The 22,650-nt window shown below is 38.8% G+C and overlaps 1 protein-coding gene across 1 annotated transcript in view; it reads right to left on the bottom strand.

The window, feature by feature from the left end:
- Positions 1 to 17,342: 17,342 nt before the first annotated feature.
- The window catches only part of TTC6 (tetratricopeptide repeat domain 6), a gene marked incomplete at both ends in the record, with an annotated part of 196,312 nt that continues 191,004 nt past the window's right edge, over positions 17,343 to 22,650 (bottom strand). Inside the window, 2 exons of the mRNA XM_082649376.1 lie at positions 17,343 to 17,479; positions 17,929 to 18,154. Of these exons, the coding sequence (XP_082505502.1) occupies positions 17,343 to 17,479; positions 17,929 to 18,154 (363 nt within the window). The remainder of the gene's footprint in view (positions 17,480 to 17,928; positions 18,155 to 22,650) is intronic.

Raw genomic sequence — 22,650 nt, forward strand, 5'->3', positions numbered from 1 at the left:
AAGCAACCTAAATGTCCATCGACAGAGAAATGGATAAAGAAGATGTGGTACATATATACAATGGAATATTACTCAACCATAAAAAAGAATGAAATAATGCCATTTGCAGCGACATGGATGGACCCAGAGATTGTCATACTGAGTGAAGTAAGTCAGACAAAGACAAATAGCATATGATATCGTTTTTATGTGGAATCTTAAAAAATGGTACAAATGAACCTATTTACAAAACAGAAATGGAGTCACAGATGTAGAAAACAAACTTATGATTACCAAGGGGGAGGGGAGAAGGGATAAACTGGGAGACTGGGATTGACATATACACACCATTTTATATATATAAAATAGATAACTAACAAGCAGCTACTGTAAGAAACAGGGAACTCTATTCAGTACTCTGTAATGACCTATATGGGAATAGAATCTAAAAAAGAGTGGATATATGGATATGTATAAATGACTCACTTTGCCGTAGAGCAGAAACTAACACAACATTGTAAATCTACACTTCAATAAAAAATTTAAAAATTAAGTTCTAATAGAATTTGTAACTTCACGTATTTGGAAAAATTAGCACACACACACACATAATATATTATATGAACTCTGCTTACCTCAGAACATGATTTTTCTTTCCAATATTTTCTTTTGCCTCTGTAGTTTTACACTTTTTCATAGTCGTGAACATTGCTTAAGATAATTCATATGCATTGCATATTTTGTTGCTACTGTGAATGAACTTTTTTTCAAAAGTTGATTTTTTAAGCCAAAAATTTACTTTATTCTTTTATTGACTTTGAATATAAGTAGATTAGTGCCCCCCAAAAGATGGAAAATATGTTAAGAACAAATAACTGAGCATATCACAGCATTATCTAAAATGTCAAATAAAAGGTCAGCATTGAAATTAAATTTCAGTACCATTATAAACACTGCTGGTCCCCTCATTTGATCTGCACCACTCTCCAGACGCTTGATTTTTTTAAAAGTCACTTTCAATGACTCCTCCTCCTAACAGGCTGATACAATGAGGTGATCTAGAATTCATCACATGGAAGAGTGGGCAGAGGGTAGGCAATTCCTTTGGGATCCTCCTGCCCAGGACACTTTGCAACACCTTACTAAGTTTCACTAGCAGTTGTAAGGACAGTGCTTAACCATTAGCTTTAACCATATGCTCAAAACTCAATGACAGGGCTTCCCTGGTGGCGCAGTGGTTGAGAGTCCGCCTGCTGATGCAGGGGACACGAGTTCGTGCCCCGGTCCGGGAAGATCCCACATGCCGCGGAGCGCCTGGGCCCGTGAGCCATGGCCGCTGAGCCTGCGCGTCCAGAGCCTGTGCTCCGCGACGGGAGAGGCCACAACAGTGAGAGGCCCGCGTACCGCAAAAAAAAAAAAACAAAAAAACAAAAAAAAACTCAATGACATAAGAGAAGGTAGGCATAAGAATGGGGTCTCCTATCTCAATGCTCCTCCCTTGGTCTCTGAGCATCCATCTCTTCATCAGTAGAAGTTATCAAGTACCTACTATGGACCAAGGGGTGGGTCTGATGCTGTTAAGTTAGGGGGAGAGAATATGAAAAAGATCCCAAGACATGGTTTCTGGCCTCAAAGAGTATATCTAGATGAAAAGAGAACCAATGTGCATGCAGAATTCAGTTCAGTACCCCTAAAGAGTACTCTCATTTTTTTCTATAGTACTCTTAGCTGCATCCAAATATAGAGCTAGACAGACCATAGATAGATAGATAGATAGATAGATAGATAGATAGATAGATAAAGATAGACATATAAAATAGTTGGGGTATTTTAGTTTCTATGTCACCCTGTGAATTGGAACAATGGAAAATATTCTTTTAATATCACAACTGGAAAGATGACCTAATTTAATGCTGCTGCATCTCAACAGTCACAGCCAGGTACAAAGGATATCATTATTCCTCTTGGGGCTCTGAGTATGTCCCTCCTGCCATCACCACCCACTGGCCCCCAGCTGTGGGTTGTCCTGGACTACAGCATTTTTCTCCCCACCTGGGGGAGATATTATGCTGAGCGCCCAGCTCTGTTTAAGCAATCTCTGGTGTGAAACAGTAAACTCACCTACTTCTCAGAACTTTGAAAGGTGTGGAAAAAAAGTCCAGAACCCTGTGTACCTGGGATTAATTTTACCTGTCTTCAAAAAAAAGTAGTTCCTCCCTCTAGTCTCTGCTTTAGAATGACTTGGCGTAACATCTAGTGGGAGAGAGATTATTCTGTTCATTTGTCTTGCATTAGGGTGCACATCATTAAAGACCTAAATACAAGATTAAAAGTAAATTGCAAGCTATTTTGATTCTTCAGAGGGAATTAATAGTATCACATTCCTTAATCTTTTGTAGAGGATTTACAAAGTAGTTTCATAAATATGATCTCTAATTCCCACAACAACCCAGTTGGGTAGGCTAAGCAGGTTAAATACTACCCCCATCAAATCCACAGAGCTTAAGGCTAGAAGAGACTTGAAGACCCTATCCTGAAAACAGGTTCAGAGAAGCTGAGTTGACACAACTAATAGAGATGGGACTAGAAAACCTAGTTCTGACAACCAGATGCATTGCCTTTTTACTACACCATGATGCCTCATCTATCTCAAGTAGAGAAGGATGAAAGTGGTCGCTTGGTCTGTAGATGACTGCAATGGAAGGAAGGAGGGCAAGGTGATCAAGAGTTTCAGTAGTAGAATGTCTCTATGACCACATCACCTGAGATCCCCACTTTCAAGATTATGGGAGTGTGAGGCATAGAACCCCTTAAACCTCCTGTGGTTTGTATTCCAATGTTACAACTGATGCAGAAGTGAAAAGCCCCACTTCAGCTTCTCCAACTCCAAGGGAACATTGCTTTCCAGTCAATTCATCCCACCCGGCTTTCTCAGGGGGTGTCTAGGTCTGGAATTTCAGAATCTCTGAGAAGGAAGGTAATTTCTAAGACTGACTATGATGCACAGGGCCCAAACTTAGTCCAAAATCTTGAAACCCCATTAGAACAAATTCCACCTAGAATGGAATCAAAGTTTACATTCCCCCCACCCCCCCAGAACCAAAGCCATGGAAGAATAACAAAGCCAGAGCAAGAATAACTTTCCAGCCCCTGACCCCTTGAACTAACTCTTGTGTGAGCCCATAGATGTACTGACAAAACTAGACATGCTGGGAAGGAGGTGAGAGACCATTTATTTTATATGGGGACCCCTGTGTCTACCTTCATAGCAATCAGCTGACATGGGAGATGCAAAAGTGAGACAGGTTGCCCAAGGACTGTACGGCAACCTCCTTCCCCTAGTGAGGCGGGGTAGTATGTGGCCTCATAGCTAAGCTCTTTACTTGGCAAGCCACCAGCCATTTGGGACAGACAACTGGATCACCATGCCCCCATGACATCAATACTGTTCAGACACTGGAGCGAGTAAGACAGGAATTTGATCCAAAGATTGGTTTTGGAGAACCATACTCAGACTAGAAGGCTGAGCCCCTGAAAAAGATCTGTCTCGCCAGCTGGCCAAAATAAATACGTGCAAAAATAAAAGAAAAGGGGAGAAAAGCAAAATATGAATAGTTTTTCCAGACATGCAATTCTAAACCTAAGTCCAGATATGCACTTTAGAAAAAAAAAGTGCCCTAGTCTTTTGAACTATTTCATCTCTGGGAACAAATTTATTTTACTTTAAATTTGCTTTGATTTAGAAAACAAACATAGAGTGAGATCAAGGAACTTATATGCATTTATGCAGAAGTCTATTATTATGAATATTAAAGCACATTAATACAAGACTGAAATGCACATCACTACTGATATGAAACATATTAATACATGGCTACCTTCTATATCCTGGCAGTAAACCCTGACTTTTTATTGTGAACACTGAAATCCATGTTCACATTTTAAATTCTATTTTTTGTTTTGAGAGGTCAAATTTCCCCCCAATATTAAGTTTACTTATTTCTACAAATATGCACCAAATGCCTTCTCCATGCTATGCAATTCACTACTGAATTCAGGACTTCTTGTCTTTAATATTGAGGAGAGGAAGGAGAGCAAGAAAGTGAAGTTTCCCACAGGAAAATATACCTTATTAGAGACTTGATTGTTTACATTGCTAATTTTCATGTAACTTAGAGAAGTACATATCAAATTTGGAGATGTTTTAATTCTCCCATTAAGAAGAGATGGGTATCATTTTGTTCTGCTCATAATGACCTCGGTCATATTATATTTTGAAATGGTAGCACACATTTGTTGTTTTCAATCCCACAGTCTCAAGTAAAGACAACATCAGTGAAACAAAATTATTATGAATAATATATTAACTATTATGTGCTACAAGTTTAATGGCAGTAATATAACTAGTAAGTAGACCGTTTAAAAGTAAAGTCTTCAATGGTAAAGAAATAATTCATTCAAATACTATAATAGTATGTAAAATGGAAAAAGATATTTTTATAATTAACTGTTATATTCTCTTGTTCTAATATTCTCAGGCCTGGGAGAGCAGAATGTTTACAACTGGTATTACAATCCATATCCTAAATAGCTTTTTAATGACACTGCTCTTCTTTGGTTAAATTATGTCACATAAAACCTCCCAGAGAAATGAAAAAGAAAAAGAACACAATAATGAACAAGACATATAGAGTTCCCACACTTCTTCAACAGCCTTGCTGATCTGCTCATCCACTACTAAGCATGCTTTCAGAGCAGCCACTCTGACCCTACTAATAAACATCTTTTGAGAATCACAACTGTCATTAAAGGAAAGAGACCTTATTAACCAAGAAAGGTCATATCCCACGTAAGCCTCGCACATTAAATATTGCATAATCTGTTCACAAGGGAGCAGGAAAGATCAATATTTTAAGTACAATAATCTCAAATAAGCTTAAATGAATGTTTTTGTATTTGGATAATAGTGACATACTTTGAACCCTAAATTATGAGTAAACATTTTAATAAAAAGCACCTAAACACTTTCCATTACTTTTGACAATTTATTTAAAATTGTTTTTATGCCTTTGATGCCTGACCCATTTATACCTGAGTTATACTGTAAGTGAAAGTCAAAGAGAAGACACCTTTATTATTATGACAGGTTACTGCTTAATACCAAATTTCTGCATCTATATAGCTAAAAAACTCTTGTTCTGAAAACTCTCTAATCAAAGAAATGTGGACAATAGAAGATGAATAACAACAAAAACATTCAAAAGCAAATCCACTCATGTTGTATTGAGGTTGCATCTATATGCTTCATGTGTTTAATTACACCTTAATATGTACTTACCCACATCAACGATGTGTAGTTTTGTGGTAAATCTCAGATTCATTACTTTTCTTTAATAGTGTCTAGCACAATATGAAGCCCATTTAATAAGAACCTTTGATGATGGTTACAAACCCCACAGCAGAACTCCCAGTTACCACAAGGGTATCTTGTTAAAAAAAAAAAAACCCTTTTAAAACAAACTTATAATCACCAATAATGAAAATTCCAGCACTGACTTGTCACTATTTTTTAAGTACTCTTTTTTCAGTCAGAAGGAAATTCTGTAATCCCGTGCTTCTCAAACTTGAATGCACAGACAAAACACCTATCTATTCTGATTCTTATTCTGATTCTGGGCTGAGGCCCAAGATTCTGTGTTTCTCACATACTCCCAGGTGAGACCGATGCTGTTGGTCCAGGAACCACAGTTTGTGTAGCCAGAGTAGAGGATTATTTCTAGGAAACCAGTAAAAAGCTCAGCACCCTACTAGAGTTTTCCTTGGATTTTATTAAGTTTTACTATAAAGATGCTCATCCCCAACACGACCTACCTTCTTAGCTAAATGAAAGAATGATTGTCACTGCTGTGAAGACAGATACTTCAAATGGAAAATATAAACAGGCTAGCTCTGACTTAAAGGAATTAAATTTATCCCTCTCCCACTGAAACATTCATTCATTAATCAAACATCTGTTGCACATCAAGGAAGTACCCCCCTGTGAAGCAAATCAAAATAAGAAAGGTCACAAACCTCATATTTAAGGAGTTTACTGTATGGTAGGAAAGATGAAACATCTTCCCCCCAAACACAAATAAGTGTATCCCCAGGAGGAAAGGAGTCAGTCAGTGTAGTGTCCTCGAACAGGTGAAAAGCAGGGGCTGGGGAGGGTCTGAAGAGAGAGATGATTCATAGTTGTGTGAATCAAGCCTTCCTGAAGGGAGTGGGAGTCACCATCTGAAGCATGAGTTGGGTTGAAACTGCAGAGATGGAAAGTGAGCAATGGTCCCCACAGAAGTACAGAGAGAAATTTCAGGGCTTTTGGTAACATTTTAATTTCTACAACAAAATGCTTAATATTTAACATTTGAGAGCAACATTAAGTTGGAAACCCACTGGACTAGACCTTCTTTGCTTCAGTATGGATAGGAATCTCTCAGGAGCTTACTGAAATGCAGAGTCCTTGGCTCCTTCCTAGAGAATCTGTTTTACTACAATTGAGATAAGGCCTGAAATATGCATTTTTAATAAGCATTCTAGCCTATTCTGACCCAGGTGGACCACAGACCCCATTTTGAGAAACCGTGAGTTCGAGTATGGTCTCAGGAGAGGAGATGAAAGAAAGAAGAAGGGATGTGAAGAGAGTCAACAAAAACAGTTAGGAAATGAAGAAAAAGGAAAGAAAACAGCTCTGTGTTTATCAGTATGAAAGCAGCCAGTAAGGAAAGGGTTTAATTCTGAATGCTCTGGAAAGAAAATGAGATCCAGAAAGCTGATACCTAAGTAACTCACACATTTCATAAAGTTTGATGGACAGTTCCACCAGGATTTTTCATTAGCCATAAACAATTCCTCTTTTATAACACAGGTCTCCGGGTATGACTCCTCTTGGCATTACAGGTGTAGAGAAATCACTTGAGTTCTCCCCTGCCTGATGCCCAAGAATTCGATAAGCCATTGACATTTTTAAAAGACTGTCATTTATTGCTTGTGGGTCACTGGAGAGCTGAATGGCAGAAATTACTCTTAAAGCCTTGCCCTGTTTAGAGAGTTAGGTCACATTAGCCATGTCCTCTCAGAGGGTCCTTCCTTTATCCCGTAAACTTCCAGGGATAAATCTCAGAGAGTCTTAGTATCCAGAAAATAAAGTTCTGGCTCAGTAGAAACTACAACCCTATAGCATAGTGAGGAAAATTACTAGGTTTTAAGGTTAAATTTTATCCTTTAATCTTCCTCATTTTAAAACAAAATTAAATTGCTTACTTTGGGTCTAGGTTATTCCAAACAGAAGATAAAACGTGGAGTTCCTGAAGTCCTCAAGGAATCGCGTAATTTCTGGGGTGCCAAGAGATTGAGTTTCCAGGGCATAGATCTCCCTGAAACCTGCAGGCTGCTGACAGGCAACTCCTTTGAAGATGATGGGGCCTCAGTACCTGTCCTCCCTCACACAGCTTAAAATCAGAGGAAAGAGCAAAAGCCCTGGAGTCAGATTGTTCAACCCCTTAACTGATGTGTGACTTTAAGCAAATTACCTAATCTCCCTCTGCTTCAGTTTTCTCATCTATACAATGGGCATGTTAATCATAATAACTGTATGGAGTGGTTGCAATAATTAAAGAGCTAATACACGTACAGCATTTAGAAAAGATCTTGACACAGTAAGCACTTACGTGTTTTTATTATTACACATATTTTACCTGGCACAGAATGGATCCAAGTAGATACGAAGATGGAACTTAAAATATTAAATAAAAACACATGTATCATTGAAAGTACTTTGAGAAATGGATTACTCTTCATCAGGTTAGTCAAACATGCATTAAACAAACAAACAAAACTCAAAAAAGAGGAGCTTCAGCCTTTTTTATCTGGCTTTCATAGGTATTTCCATTTCAAAGTATTCCAGAAACACCGTTTCTCAAATTTCTCAGGTTGCCTGGGTTTGTATTATGGCTCCTCCCTGAACTGTGGGACCTCTGTGAGCCACCTAATCTTTCTGGACCCAAGTTTCCCCATCTATAAAATGGGTTCGTGGGCAGCCACTGTGGAGGGAGCCTCAGGAGTTACGTTGCTGTGTTGCTGTGCTCTGGAGGCTGCTTCTGTGTCTCAGGTCCCAGCAACGGAGGAGAGTGAATGCTGACCCCTACTGGTCTGTGGCACATCCCAAAGCATCCAAAAGGGAGAAATGTCTCCAAAGTCTTATGTTTTACTGTTAAGATTCGTGTGAATTTTTAAAGTTCTATTCCATGACATTGCTGTATCTTTTCATGTCTAAATTGCTTTCCAGTTAAATTACTTAAATTTCTCCTTCCTCTCTCCCTCTGACACTCCTCCAGTAAAATTAATATGCATTGGCTACCCACTTATTTCCCTAGTGGTTAAGACATCCCAGGTTCAGAAACCCAAGAGGGAAGTTCTATTCAAAAACCACATTTCGAACTTCCAGGAGAGTGAACATAGGCAGATGCTGCAAGAGTGATGCCCTCAGAGCGAGATGGAAGCTTCCAGCCCTTTCCCTGTGTGCCTTGCCTTGTGCGTCTCTCCCATGTGGTTGTTCCCTGAGTTATATCCGTTGTAAGAAACAGCACACCGTGAATGGTGCTTTTGAGTGCCTTCTGTGATTACCTCTCACAACTTTTCCAGGGACACTTTCTTAAAAGATCCAGCAAGCATCCAGTTTACTGAGATATAACCCCAGATTCATGGAGTTGTTGCAGACCACATACCTCTTATCTCACTAAGACTGGCCGTGTGGCTGACAGGGTCTTGCTGCTCTGGCCGGGTGTCAGGCCTGAGCCTCTGAGGTAGGAGAGCCGAGTTCAGTACATTGGTCCACCAGAGACCTCCTGGTTCCACATAATATCAAACTGCGAAAGCTCTCCCAGAGCTCTCCATCTCAATGCTAAGACCCAGCTCCCCTCAACGACCAGCAAGCTACAGTGCTGGACACCATATGCCAAACAACTAGCAAGACAGGAACAGAACTGCACCCATTAGCAGAGAGGCTGCCTAAAACCATAATAAGGTCACAGACACCCCAGAACACACCACCGGACGCGGTCCTGCCCACAAGAAAGACAAGATCCAGCCTCATCACCAGAACACAGGCACTAGTCCCCTCCACCAGGAAGCCTACACAACCCACTGAACCAAATGAAGCAACTGACAATCTCCAAACTTTACAAGCAGCTCAATATCAAAAAAAAAACAACCCAACAAAAATGGGCAGAAGACCTAAATAGACATTTCTCCAAAGAAGATATACAGATTGCTCAACATCATTAATCATTAAAGAAATGCAAATCAAAACCACAATGAGGTATCACCTCACACCAGTCAGAATGGCCATCATCAAAAAATCTACAAACAATAAATGCTGGAAAGGGTGTGGAGAAAAGGGAACCCTCTTGCACTGTTGGTGGGAATGTGAACTGATACAGCCACTATGGAGAACAGTATGGAGGTCCCTTGAAAAACTAAAAATAGAACTACTATACGACCCAGCAATCCCACTACTGGGCATATACCCTTAGAAAACCATAGTTCAAAAAGAGTCAAGTACCACAATGTTCATTGCAGCTCTATTTACAATAGCCAGGACATGGAAGCAACCTAAGTGTCCATCGACAGATGAATGGATAAAGAAGATGTGGCACATATATACAATGGAATATTACTCAGTCATAAAAAGAAACGAAATTGAGTTATTTGTAGTGAGGTGGATGGACCTAGAGTCTGTCATACAGAGTGAAGTAAGTCAGAAAAAGAAAAATAAATAACGTACACTAACACATATATATGGAATCTAAAAAAAAAAAGTTCTATAGAACCTAGGGGCAGGACGGGAATAAAGACGCAGATGTAGAGAATGGACTTGAGGACATGGGGAGGGGGAAGGGTAAGCTGGGACGAAGTGAGAGAGTGGCATGGACATATATACACTACCAAATGTAAAACAGATAGCTAGTGGGAAGCAGCCACATAGCACAGGGAGATCCGCTCGGTGCTTTGTGACCAACTAGAGGGGTGGGATAGGGAGGGTGGGAGTGAGACGTAAGAGGGAGGAGATATGGGGATATATGTATATGTATAGCTGATTCACTTTGTTATAAAGCAAAGACTAACATACCGTTGTAAAGCAATTATACTCCAATAAAGATGTTAAAAAAAAAATTTCCAAAACCAAACTATACTGAAAAGTTGAGCATATTAAGCTATTTTCTGGATTGCCAAGGACTTTCAAATATTTTTCCCCCATCTTGTCTACTCACCATCAAAGATCCAATATAGTAAACACACAGCATGGAAATTGAAAGCAGGAGATGCAATACTAGAGAAGCCAGCTTTTGGTGGAGATGAGAATACACTGCAGAGCTATTACACAGCTCATACATTATTCAGGGTAAATTACACCCTGAAAAATTGTGTTGAGATGTCTCCCACATTTCAAAGGCATAGAGTGGTACTATAGAATTCGTAAATTTCCTGAATAGGGCTCCAAAACTTTAATAAACTCATTGCTCTCTCATTTTTAGGAAAGAAGACCTCATCACTAGTTTTTGTGTAATAAATCACCTTAACTTAGACACTAAAATTCTTATCCAGGTCTTCAAATTCAAAAGAGAGATTCGTTCCTAGCTTATAAAGCAAACACACCTAAATGGCGGTCTCCCAGCCTGATAAATTCAGATTATTGCGATTTATAACAATTTTTTTAAAAACACTTACTACTGTGTAACAGTCATAATGCCGTAAAATATTAAGCTAAACTCCTAGTTACTTTTCCTTTTTTCAAATGTAAGTCAAGCTAAGTTGATTTATAGGTCTCCTATGGGAAGATTATAGAAAAAAAAGAAATGTTTCATGTAACATAACTAGGGATCTATTCCTTACGTCTTTGAACCACATAAGTAAAAATCATACTTTAAACTGTCAAACAGGGGACTTCCCTGGTGGTGCAGTGGTTAAGAATCCGCCTGCCAATGCAGGGGACACAGGTTCGAGCCCTGGTCTGGGAAGATCCCACATGCCAAGGAGCAACTAAGTCCGTGAGCCACAACTACTGAGCCTGCGCTCTAGAGCCCGCGAGCCACAGCTACTGAGCCCGCGCACCACAACTACTGAAGCCTGCGCGCCTAGAGCCCGCACCCCGCAACAAGTGAAGCCACTGCAATGAGAAGCCCGCGCACCGCAACAAAGAGTAGCCCCGCCGCAACTAGAGAAAGCCCGTGCACTGCAATGAAGTCCCAAAGCAGCCAAAAATAAAGAAATAAATAAAATTTATATTAAAAAAGTGCCAAATAATTTTAAAAATATATGTAACAATAAATGGAATTGTCTAACCTATTAATCAATTGAAGTAAGATTAAGGAGCATTTTTATATTTGAAATGTAAATGATGCTTTTTCCACTTAGAGATTTATTTCTTTTAAGTTATAAAATTTATGGTTATAAAATTACAAGTATCATCAGAATAAACCACTGGTCTCTTAAGATCCCTTTCTCTATTAAAATTTGTGTCATGAAGTTGATACACATGTTGAAGCAAAGTTTTCAGTGGGTTTTTTTTTCTTCTCATCAGAGGCTTTGGAGATGTTTCTACTTTCAGAGAAGAGATCTAAAGTAAAGCAAAATCACCACATGAGTACCTGCAAACTAATATCTTCTCCTTTTGCAAGTAAATTAAAGTTGCAGTGCTGAGAAGATAAACGACCTCAACTCACTCACACAGGTTTGGACAGCAAATTTTATATTTTCCTTGGAAATTTAAGTGACTATGACCTTACCATACATACTGTAGAAAAAGATTTTTTTTAAGACTAAGTTTTTCCAAAGAGATGGTGATGATGCAAACATGGACCTCAAATGCTTTGTGGGCAGGACCTGCCTGAACCAGCTGGACCTCTAAAGAGGGCCTGCAGGCCAGATCTAGTTTGAAGTTCACTGTAGGCACCCAGGGAAGAAGGCAATGTGCATCTTTTATGGTCATAAATATTGCCTCAAATAAGCTATTTAAGAGGGTGAGGGAGATTATTTTATACTTTTCCTATTATAGAGCCAAGACACGTTCAATGATTTAAAAATGGAAAAATCAGAAAATGCAGAAGCGTCAAAACTAAAAAATCAAACTGAGCTTCTCTTAAACCTCCCACACACCCTTTACCAACAAACCCTACACCAGCAATCACATTCTCCACAGGTACTAACTGTTAAAGTTTGGTGTATTAAAATCATTTAAGGCTTTTAAAAAAGATATAATGGGTATATTCTTTATATGTTTAATTTTACAATAAAGTGGAATTATACTATAAATATTGTTCTACATAATGAAAATTAAATTATCACTAAAGGTTTCCGGGCTAGCATAGAATCAGAAAGAACAGAAGTAGCTGGATTACCTTAACGGTTTAGTGGATTAAAACTATGACAATGGTATGACCCATTTATTTTATGGGGATGAACTAACAAGAAGTCAAAAGATCAGAGTGTTCCTATCCACTCTTTGGAACACCAGTTCAGCAGATAGAGCCCAGGAACATGCATATAAATGTTTGCACTCTGACCACTCCCTGCCCCAATTTTAGGTACAGTATACACCATGGCCCCTTGATTACTGCAAGATATCATTTTTTAAAGGGGAACAATTAAAAATTTGTTATAGTCTCTTATTCACTATACTTGATTGGGTTACAGCTTGATTATGTCATGACATCATTCAATTATAAAAAATTACAATGATTAGTCTGAGATGTTAACACATCATGATTTCAGACATTTCACCCTCATCACCTTGACAGCTACCTACTTGTTATTTTTATAGCAGACTGATCTCATTCATTACATCTTGGTTTTTCCTAATTTCATTTTCTAAGGTATTCATCTTATAGTTCTAAGTGTGCCGTGTGTGTGTGTGTGTCTGTGTGTGTGTGTGTGTGTGTAAGTTAGACATTGTGAAAGCTATGTGGATGCTAAGAACCTCTCTACTCACAGGAGATATTAAATAAGAATAGCACTGAGGATGAGTGCTGTCATTGCTTTGACCTTTGAAGAGTCTGTGCCTAGAATCTCACAGGATGCTCACTTTATCAGAGAAATGAATAGTAAAACACATATCTGTAGTGTGTTGGGTCATAATGTCCTGCATTATGAGTGTCCAGACCTGCATTTTATTTAAGTAAATACATCAAATATTTATGAAGCACCAGCTATGTGCCAGGAACTATGACAAGCATTGGTGATACCATGGTGAACAGGATAGACCTAATCCTTGCCCTCGAAGTTTCTAGTCTAGTGCGGAAGACAGTCATTAAACAAGGATATACAGATTTGAAGGGTAATCCAAAAGAGTAGGTAGCAGTGCTGTGGAAGTGTAGAGGGAAAAGACCTAAGCCACCCTCCTAGGGAGAGGAAGATATCTCTTCCTGAGAATAAATTAGCCAGGTAAAGATGGGTGAAGAGAAGACAAGTTGAACATTGGGATCTCATAGTAGATGGTCAAAGTGCCTGTTATTTTTGGAAATCAGTGATTCTCAGGCATTGACAAACAAAACATTTTTATGCCACTGGAGAACCTCTAGGAGTGAGATCTTGTTACAACACGCTAAGAAGGTAGACCGAGACTCTCACAGCTCAAGGATATTGCTTCTAGCTCCAAGCTGCCTGTCCAGGCATAAATCAACTTCTCTTCTTTCTCACTGAGGAGGCATTATATGTTTTTCCCTCCCTCAATGTGATTTCTCTTCCAGCTACACCCATCTAGCAGTGACACTATACAGCACAGTGTTTCCTAAAATGTGATATGAGGAACACTGGTATAAAAAGGTTACTTTAGGTAGAACAAGGACAAACTTATTAATAGTTATGCATTTATTTTTACAAATTCCTTCTCTCTAAATAAATTCAATTAACACTAGCAAGTCAACTTAAAGAAATATATTGAATAAATAAAAATGAAACTACATTTAGATAACATCATTATACTCGAGGTGCTTTAAACCAATTATTTAACCTTTCTGTACCTGATATTTTTCTTCTGTGAAATGAGAATTATAAGACTGTCTCAAGTACAATGGTGAAATGAAAATGTCCTTAAGCCATAGGTTTCTGGTACTTAGTAGATTTTTAGCAAGTGAAATTTTCTTTTTCTTCCCTTTCTTGCTGCCAACATACTGACCTTTCTACTGTCATTCCTATCTGGTCTGTATTATTAAAGATAAAATGTAAAATGCTGCCCATTGACTGTATTTCAAATTAAAAGCTCAAGATAATCTTACTACCATCACGCATTTATCTAAGGCTAGGCTAGATACATAGATACGTAGACATAGACATAAATAAATACACATATATGCCAGTACAAAAGAAGTGTTAAAGACTGGAAATCCCTTTTTTGCACTAATAATCATTAGGCAGACAGAGAGCTTTGATGTCATCACGATAAAGGTTATTTAATAGACTATGAGTTCATCTTGTTTTATTTCTCTTTAGGTGAAAAGGAGCAGAGGCTTTTAAACTAGAATAGAGGTTGACTTTCAGTTCCACCATTTAAAAGCTGTGTGACACTGATCATATAACTGGACCCTTCTGAGCCTCAGTTTCCTCATCTAATGATACCTGCTACCTTACAAGACATGAGTAAAGAAGTAGAGACAACGAACGTGAGGCAGAGAACACTATACCTTGCCTGGTCTGGCTTAGCCTATGTGTGGACCAAGAGAAGGGCCTCAGGTGGAAAGTTGTAGGTTCTTGCAAGAGGTTGGGGGTCAGTACAGACAGAAACTGTGGGTACCCAGGGGATGTGGACCCGGGGTCACCATGTAGCATTTTGGCATGTTAGATATGATTTGCTCCATTACGCTATCATGGCCCTTGGTTTGTATCATTCCTGCCTCTTGTTATAAGTATTTGTATGTAATCAGGAAAAAAATATTAAATTACTAATTGTCTTAGCATGGGTTGTCCCAGAAAGCAGAGCCAGAGGAAAATGTTTCTGGGCAATGACTTTATCAAGAAGTGCAAACCCAAAAAAGCAGGAGCAGTAACAAAAGGAAGCAAAGCAGGGAAGCCAAAAGCCAAAAGCCAAAAAGCCCCAGTACAAGATACATCTCAAAGCTGGCCGCTAGTATGTGTGAACTGATTGCTTAATCTCCAAGGACCATCCTCTGGGAGGCTGTATAAACCAAGTGTCTCAGGACACTCCACCAAGAGATGGATAAGAGCCTATCTACTAGTTCCTTTCTCTCATCATCAAAAGTTCATTTGACAGGGACTTGGGTCCCCTACACATCTGCCAGGCATGTGGCTGGGCACTACCGCAGCAGGTGACACCTCAGCTTTAAAAGAGATGCCCAGCGCTGTAGGTGAGAGATGTGTGGCTGGAGCACAAGATGAGGGTCTGTCTGTGGGTGCATGAGGTTGGCCTGAATCTCATCTGTGGCCGGGCTGAGACTAAAGGTTCTGGAGACGAGTGAGAATGAGAGGATCTGAAGAGGCGTATTAAAGGTGTCTGAATCACCAACTGAAATAACTTACTAGGCACGACACAGTCCTCACATGGACCCACATATCATGCTAAGAAAACTATCCTGAAAGACTGTGACGAATCCCCACAGTGGCTTACGAATAAAAATCAGCTTTGTATTGTGAAAATCTGGTACATCAAACTGAAAACAAAGGAAACTGAGTAGATAGGGGTATTTTTTTCCACAATGCCTCATCTCAGTGAACACAGGTCTCTGAGGAGCTGGAGATGTACTGGAAGAATGAAACGAAGAAGGAAAATAAACTGAGTGAAGCAAATCTAAATGAGTTTACAAGTCAGGAAACCTTGTTATTATCAGTGAGATAAAGGGAAGGGGTTCTCTGGTTCACCAAAGAGATATCCTATTAAGAATTTTTGCCATACGACCCAGCAATCCCACTACTGGGCATATACCCTGAGAAAACCATAGTTCAAAAAGAGTCAAGTACCACAATGTTCATTGCAGCTCTATTTACAATAGCCAGGACATGGAAGCAACCTAAGTGTCCATCGACAGATGAACGGATAAAGAAGATGTGGCACATATATACAATGGAATATTACTCAGCCATAAAAAGAAAGGAAACTGAGTTATTTGTAGTGAGGTGGATGGACCTAGAGTCTGTCATACAGAGTGAAGTAAGTCAGAGAGAAAAACAAATACCGTACGCTAACACATATATATTGAATCTAGAAAAAAAAATGGTTCTGAAGAACCAAGGGGCAGGACAGGAATAAAGACACAGATGTAGAGGATGGACTTGAGGACAGGGGGACAGGGAAGGGTAAGCTGGGACGAAGTGAGAGAGTGGCATGGACATATATACACTACCAAATGTAAAATAGATAGCTAGTGGGAAGCAGCCACATAGCACAGGGAGATCAGCTCGGTGCTTTGTGACCACCTAGAGGGGTGGGATAGGGAGGATGGGAGGGAGACACAAGAGGGAGGACATTTGGGGATATATATATATGTTTAGCTGATTCACTTTGTTATAAAGCAGAAACTAACACACCATTGTAAAGCAATTATACTCCAATAAAGATGTTAAAAAAAAAGAAATTTTAGCTGTTTTAATGTATTTCTACTTGTCAAGTTCTATGATGCACTAATTATAAGTGTATGCAGATTTTTTATATACTTTTATGACATATGCATTAAAGAGGCAGAGGCATGTCAAGGAAAGAGGACGCTCCAAATCTTTATAGGTGCTGTTCTGGAAGGGAGGCAACATGAAAAAGAGGAACGTTGGAAAAACATGAGTAGCGGGAAGAATGAAAAAGAGGAATGCTGGAAAAACATGAGTAGCGGGAAGAATACAGACCTGTGTAGATATTGTTCAAAGGAGGAGAGAGGATATGTGCTTGACTTCAATTTCTTTATAGTCATCAGCTCTCTTTTTTTTTTGATCTGGATACTGTTGATTACATTTAGGTATTGATGAAAATGTCAATGAGACATTTTCTAAAATCACACAGTATTATTTTAAAAGGAATTATTTTACTTTAAAGAAAATATTTTGTGTTAATATGTCCCTTGAGAAACATTCTCATTTAAATTCTACACCTTGTGAAGAAATTGAATTATTGAGTTGTTCCAAATCTGCAGAAAATGATCTGAAAGTTTTATAATTAATATATAACAAAAAGGTGTTGCTAAAATGCATTAAAGAATTATATAAAAGACTAAACATAAAGCACAAAACAATGAAGACAGTGCAAACTTTTTTTTAAAGCAACAAATACTTTTCAATTTATGGAAGAACAGCTGTGTAGACTACTACAGAAGCCATGGTCTATGTAGTCATACCACTGAGGCATGTTCCTGAAGATAAAGTGCTTGGTTATAGTCAGCCACAGCTTCATCAATCAGACCTATTTTACCACGAACTTCTGCTCTAAGATTATATACTAGAGCATCATTAGGTTTCAAAGACAGAGCTGTAAAAGAAAAAAATTTCAAGATATGTTTTATGCTAGCATTCAAAAAGCTTCACTTTTTTAAATAAAAATTTTATAATATAAGAACTTTAGTATTATCTATTTGAAAACATTTTTCCTCATATGTACCTCATTATTTAGTTAAATTTAAAACACTGAATCTTTCTAAGAAAATTAACTTGGGAAAACACAGTACAATGTCTTTTTTGAAAGGCTGGCAATGTTTATGTATGGTTTCCCTAATAATTTTCTATGTCTTAGCTTACCAATGCTGTAAGTTATTACATAAAGGAATCCATACTGATTACATTAAAGATATGATATATAAAACCATTAATTCTAATGTTAGTTTATCTAGGCAAACAGACTTGATGATTTTCTTCTTTTGTCATCAAAAACCAACAAATCAACCATTATAATATTAATCAAAAAATTACAAAAAAATATACCTTTACTTAGGTCTTCTTCAGCTAGTTCATATTGCTTTAAACAACAGTAGAAGTATGCTCTGTTAAAATATACTGCAGCCCAAAATGGACAGCTTTCAACTACACGTGCAAAGTCTTCTTTTGCTTCTTCATATCTCTTTAATACTGTATTTGCAATAGCTCGATTCATGGTAGCACATTCATTTTCTGGATCAAACTTTAAAGCCTTTGAGAAGTAGTCAATAGCCTACAAAAGTGTGAAGATAATGATAATCTGAATATATTTTAATTGGCAGCTATACAGCAACTTGAAACACTTTTAATATAAAACTAAGGCCAGTGGCACACTGAGGAGATAGTGGAAGCATTTCATCCCAGATACAGATGATAAGGAGGTGCCAGCATCTGTAGAGAATGTAAAAGACAATAATAAAACCAACCAATAGTTGGTCTGCTTTTTGTTATCACCATGTGTCAGCAGTTTTAGATAGTGTCAGAGACAAAATACTCTCTGCTGAGGTGAAATGTTCCACTACCACCTCCACCTCCCCCACTACACACAAATCTCACATCCCTGTACAGCAGTAGAAAAAAGTAAAATATAAGTTAGAAAAGAAGGTCACACAGGAGGATAAATATAAGTTTGAAAATTAACATTTTTCATATAAAAGCAGAGTAAGGGCTAAAGAGAGAAGCAAATTTTGAAAATAAAGTTCTAAACCTTACCAAAAGAGATTAAAAACTCCGTTATACTATGAAAAGCTATAAAGGAAGAAAGACAGAAGATTAAAATCAGCTTGTCAAGAAGATCAAAAACTCTAGATGATTCACAAATCGTCATCAAGCCGGAAGGGACCCTCCAAATTGTGGTCCATCGACTGGTGTTGGGGTTTTGATCAACATTAAGTTAGAAAATTTTTAAAAACTGGTCCTTCATCACACATTGCTTGAGATGCCGATTAGACACCCTACTACTCAAGGTAGGAATCTCATCTCTAACTCTATGATGGATGGAAAATGTGCCTCCTACTTTAAAACTTCCCTAAAGGAAAAGTTGTTTTTAACAATATGGCTTGCTGTCTCCAATTCCTTACCACTCGACTTTTCCCCAGTACAGCACAGTCTGGGCTCTATCTACCTCCCCCTAGCCCATGAGGTCTGCTCTTGCTAAGGCTGAAGATGTCGTCAAGCCCAGTAAGCATTTTCTAGTCCTTTCTTTCCATGGCATTTCTGGGGCACAGATGCTCTTGGTCTCCCCTTCCCTCTTAAAACTCTCTCTGTCCTTGAGACAGGGTGTCTCCCTAGTTTTTCCCCTACCTCTCTGATCATTTTCTATCAGTCTTCTTCATGGAACTATTTTTCTCTATATTTCTCAGGGATGTGTCCTCAGTTCACTTCCATTGTGGGTGAAGTGAAACACTGAGAGCATGGTGGCCAGGAGCCCAGACCATGGGGCCAGATTTCTAGGTTCAAACCCTGGCTCTACCACTTATTAGCTCTTTGGTGAGTAACTAAAACACTCTGACTCCATTTTTCTCGTCTATAAAATGGAGGCAACAAATCGAACCCTACTTTCAGTGCTGCTATGAGGATTAAGTGAGCTGACAGGTAAAGTACTGAGAAAAATATGCAGAATATAGTAAGGACTCAGTCAATTATTATTGATACATCTGTTTTTTTTTTTTTGCCAGTGTCTACAAATGGAGAGATGTCATAGCCCTCAGGTAATACTCCATGAATTTTACTGCCTGAGACTTTTGAGAAGCAATTAGATCAAGATTGTGTGACCCATCTCATCCCAGAATGGGAGCTATTCTATGCTGTAGTTAAGTGCAATTTAAGGATCCCTTAAGATGGCAGCAGAATTGACATCCCTCTGTGAAGAGCTTAAATTAAAGAGAATTCACTCCTGAACAGGAGGCTGGACTCACAGTCATTACAAATGAGGCAAGGGAATGACTCGAAGCAGAGCCAAGATTTCCTTCAAAAATTAATTTGTTTCATTTTAATTCACCAGTAAATGATCAATAAAGGCTACACAATTCTACATCACAAAAGCATGACTTGCAATCAGGTAGGAGCAAATGCCTACCTCAGCTAAAATAAATGAACTTAGTAAAACAAAATAGTATGGTTAACTCTGAACAATGTAACTTTCTGTTACAACTTTGAAAACATATTACTTAGAAAATGAAAGCCTATAAATTTAATGAGGTTACTTGAAGAACAGGAGCATTAACTATGAAGTAGTTAGAGGCCAAAGACGCCTACCACAATAGATGGCCTTCATTTAACAATTGGTCTAATGTCCTCATATCTGTAAGTAATTAGGAAGCAGATCCAGGTATTTTTTAAAAGTCACCTGTAATTCATGACACATGCATGTAGCTCATCCAATTGTGGTTTAAAACCATTAAGTCACTAACCAACCATAAAAGAAGCCAGAACACATACATGTTTTAATCCTTTAGAGATTATCTGGTCTGTTGAGGGACCCTTCCTCCTGGCCCTAAATCTTCTTTCCATACATCAGAAACAAAGCGGGAGGGGGAGGATGGACAGGAAATAGAAGAATTTGCTCCACACAGAAGCATACAGCATACCAAAATAGCTGAATAGCTACTCTCAAAGTCTGCTTGTCTCTGAAGGGAGCACATACTGCAAAGCCCGAGTATCCAGTATATCAAGACAGAGAGCGGAATACATTTTAGATCAAATATTTGCCCAGCTGATGTGTCCCCAGCTTGGGGGAGCAAGAGCCATACTTAAAAAAAAAAAAAAAAAAATCAAAGATCAAACTACACTTTAGATCTAACCAAATAGTTTTATACATGATGTCCATAGAGTGATTAAGGACAAATAAGTTTAAATGTGAGGGTCTCCCTCTCATGTGGACCTTAAACACTGACAGAAACAGAAAATTGCCCTGGGCACTGTGTTTGTCTAATGCTCCTTAACTAACTCTACAATGCAGAGAAACATTGCCAAGACCCAGCCAGAGTGTGGTCTGAGCTTGAGGAAGTTTAAGGCAACTGACCCTGGCCTGTCAGCCTGGGAAAACATTAGCCTCCCAGCTGTCTGAGGTCTGAGCTATGACAATCTCATTCATGCCTTATATAATAATACCTTTGATAATTCTCTGTCCCAGCAGCTAGCTTCACCACTGAGGTCAACCAGCCTCATCACAGGGGTCAGCAAGCTAACTGATCTAACTTGGGAAACAGCTAAACTAAGGCAATGGCAGTAGAAACAGAATGGAAAGGGCATATCTGAGAAAAAAACTAAGAAGGAAATTTGACAGGATTAGATGACTGATTAGATGAAGAAGTTGAGGAAGAGAAAGTTGCAATTGATGCTAATATTTTTACTCAGGTGACTCCATGGAATGACATCTTGAACTGAGACAGGGTTATACAAAGAAGAGTTGGACGGGGCATAGAGGATAGAGAGATTAATTCAGTTTTGGCTCTCATGCACTTGTAAAACATCCAGTTTTAGCAACTGGCGATAAATATGGGTTAGGAGCTCAGAAGAAAGGTGGAGGCTGACATGTAGTATAAGCCATGGGTATAGATGGGCTTTCTGAGTAAGGAAATATGGAGAGAAGAGAAAGCAGTGTGATTCCTGGCATTAAAGAGCTTAACTGGAATGAGGAGATAAGAGACTAACACACAGAAACAATTGTGGGGTGACAGAAAGCTGTACTGAATCTGTATAGAAATAATTATATACAAAGCAGTATGGAGTCAAGATCTCACTTTAAATTTAACCACAACCTCAAATGAGAACTTGAAGTTGTCTGGTGGTTCTACTATACTTCCCTAGAACATGCACCCTACCGCTCTCTAAAATAATTATTTCACATTTTCTCTTCAAAACTCCTAGCCATACTCTCCCCCTTTATACCTGTCCATCCTCACTCTTAACTGGTAACTGGTACTCATAGTCCATGGAAAAAATGTAATCATTTAAGAGAAATACCTACTATCAAAATCTACCTAGCTACAGCCAGCTGTGCCCCAACTCTCTGCCTTCCCTCATAACATAATGGATAGTGTGTCCTGCTCCCTTCAAAGGCCACCCCTGGAACTTCCAAACTTTAGCCCCATCAAATCCTCAAAGATTTTGATTCTAATTATCCCTGCCACTCTCCCCTGCCCCAACAATTTCTCCCTTTCTACTAGATCCTTTCATTAACACAGGAGCATGAATCAGCATCCCTCATATTTTAAAAAATTAAAAATACGAACACCTTACTCCACTCTAGCCACCACCCCCATTTCACTACTTCTCTTCACAGAAGAATTTCTCCAACTCGTTGAACTGTCTCTAATTCTTCACCTCACATGTTCTCTACAACCCTTTCCGCTCAAGGCTCTGATGCCATTGCGACTCCAACAATGTTCTTGCCAAAGTCATCAATGATTTTCTCCATCCTGCCCTTCCTTGACTTCTCAGCAGCATTTGACACAGGACACATTTCCCTTCTTAAAGTACTTTATTCTTGAGGTGATATCATGCTCTCCTGCTTTCCTTCCCAACATCCTGACTGGATACTCCCCACTTGGTCTACACTCTGGAGTCTCCTCTCTACTTCACTTCCAAACACTGGTATTGCCCCAGGGCTTGCTCCTTAAACCCCTTCTCTCCATCTATACTATCCACCCAGGTAATCTCATATAGTCCCACACGTATGCTAGTACTGATATACTGATGCTTAAATAAGATGGTATTAAATGTTTA

This window comes from Grampus griseus (assembly GCF_964374135.1).
Source record: "Grampus griseus genome assembly, chromosome: 2".
Taxonomy (NCBI): Eukaryota; Metazoa; Chordata; class Mammalia; order Artiodactyla; family Delphinidae; genus Grampus; species Grampus griseus.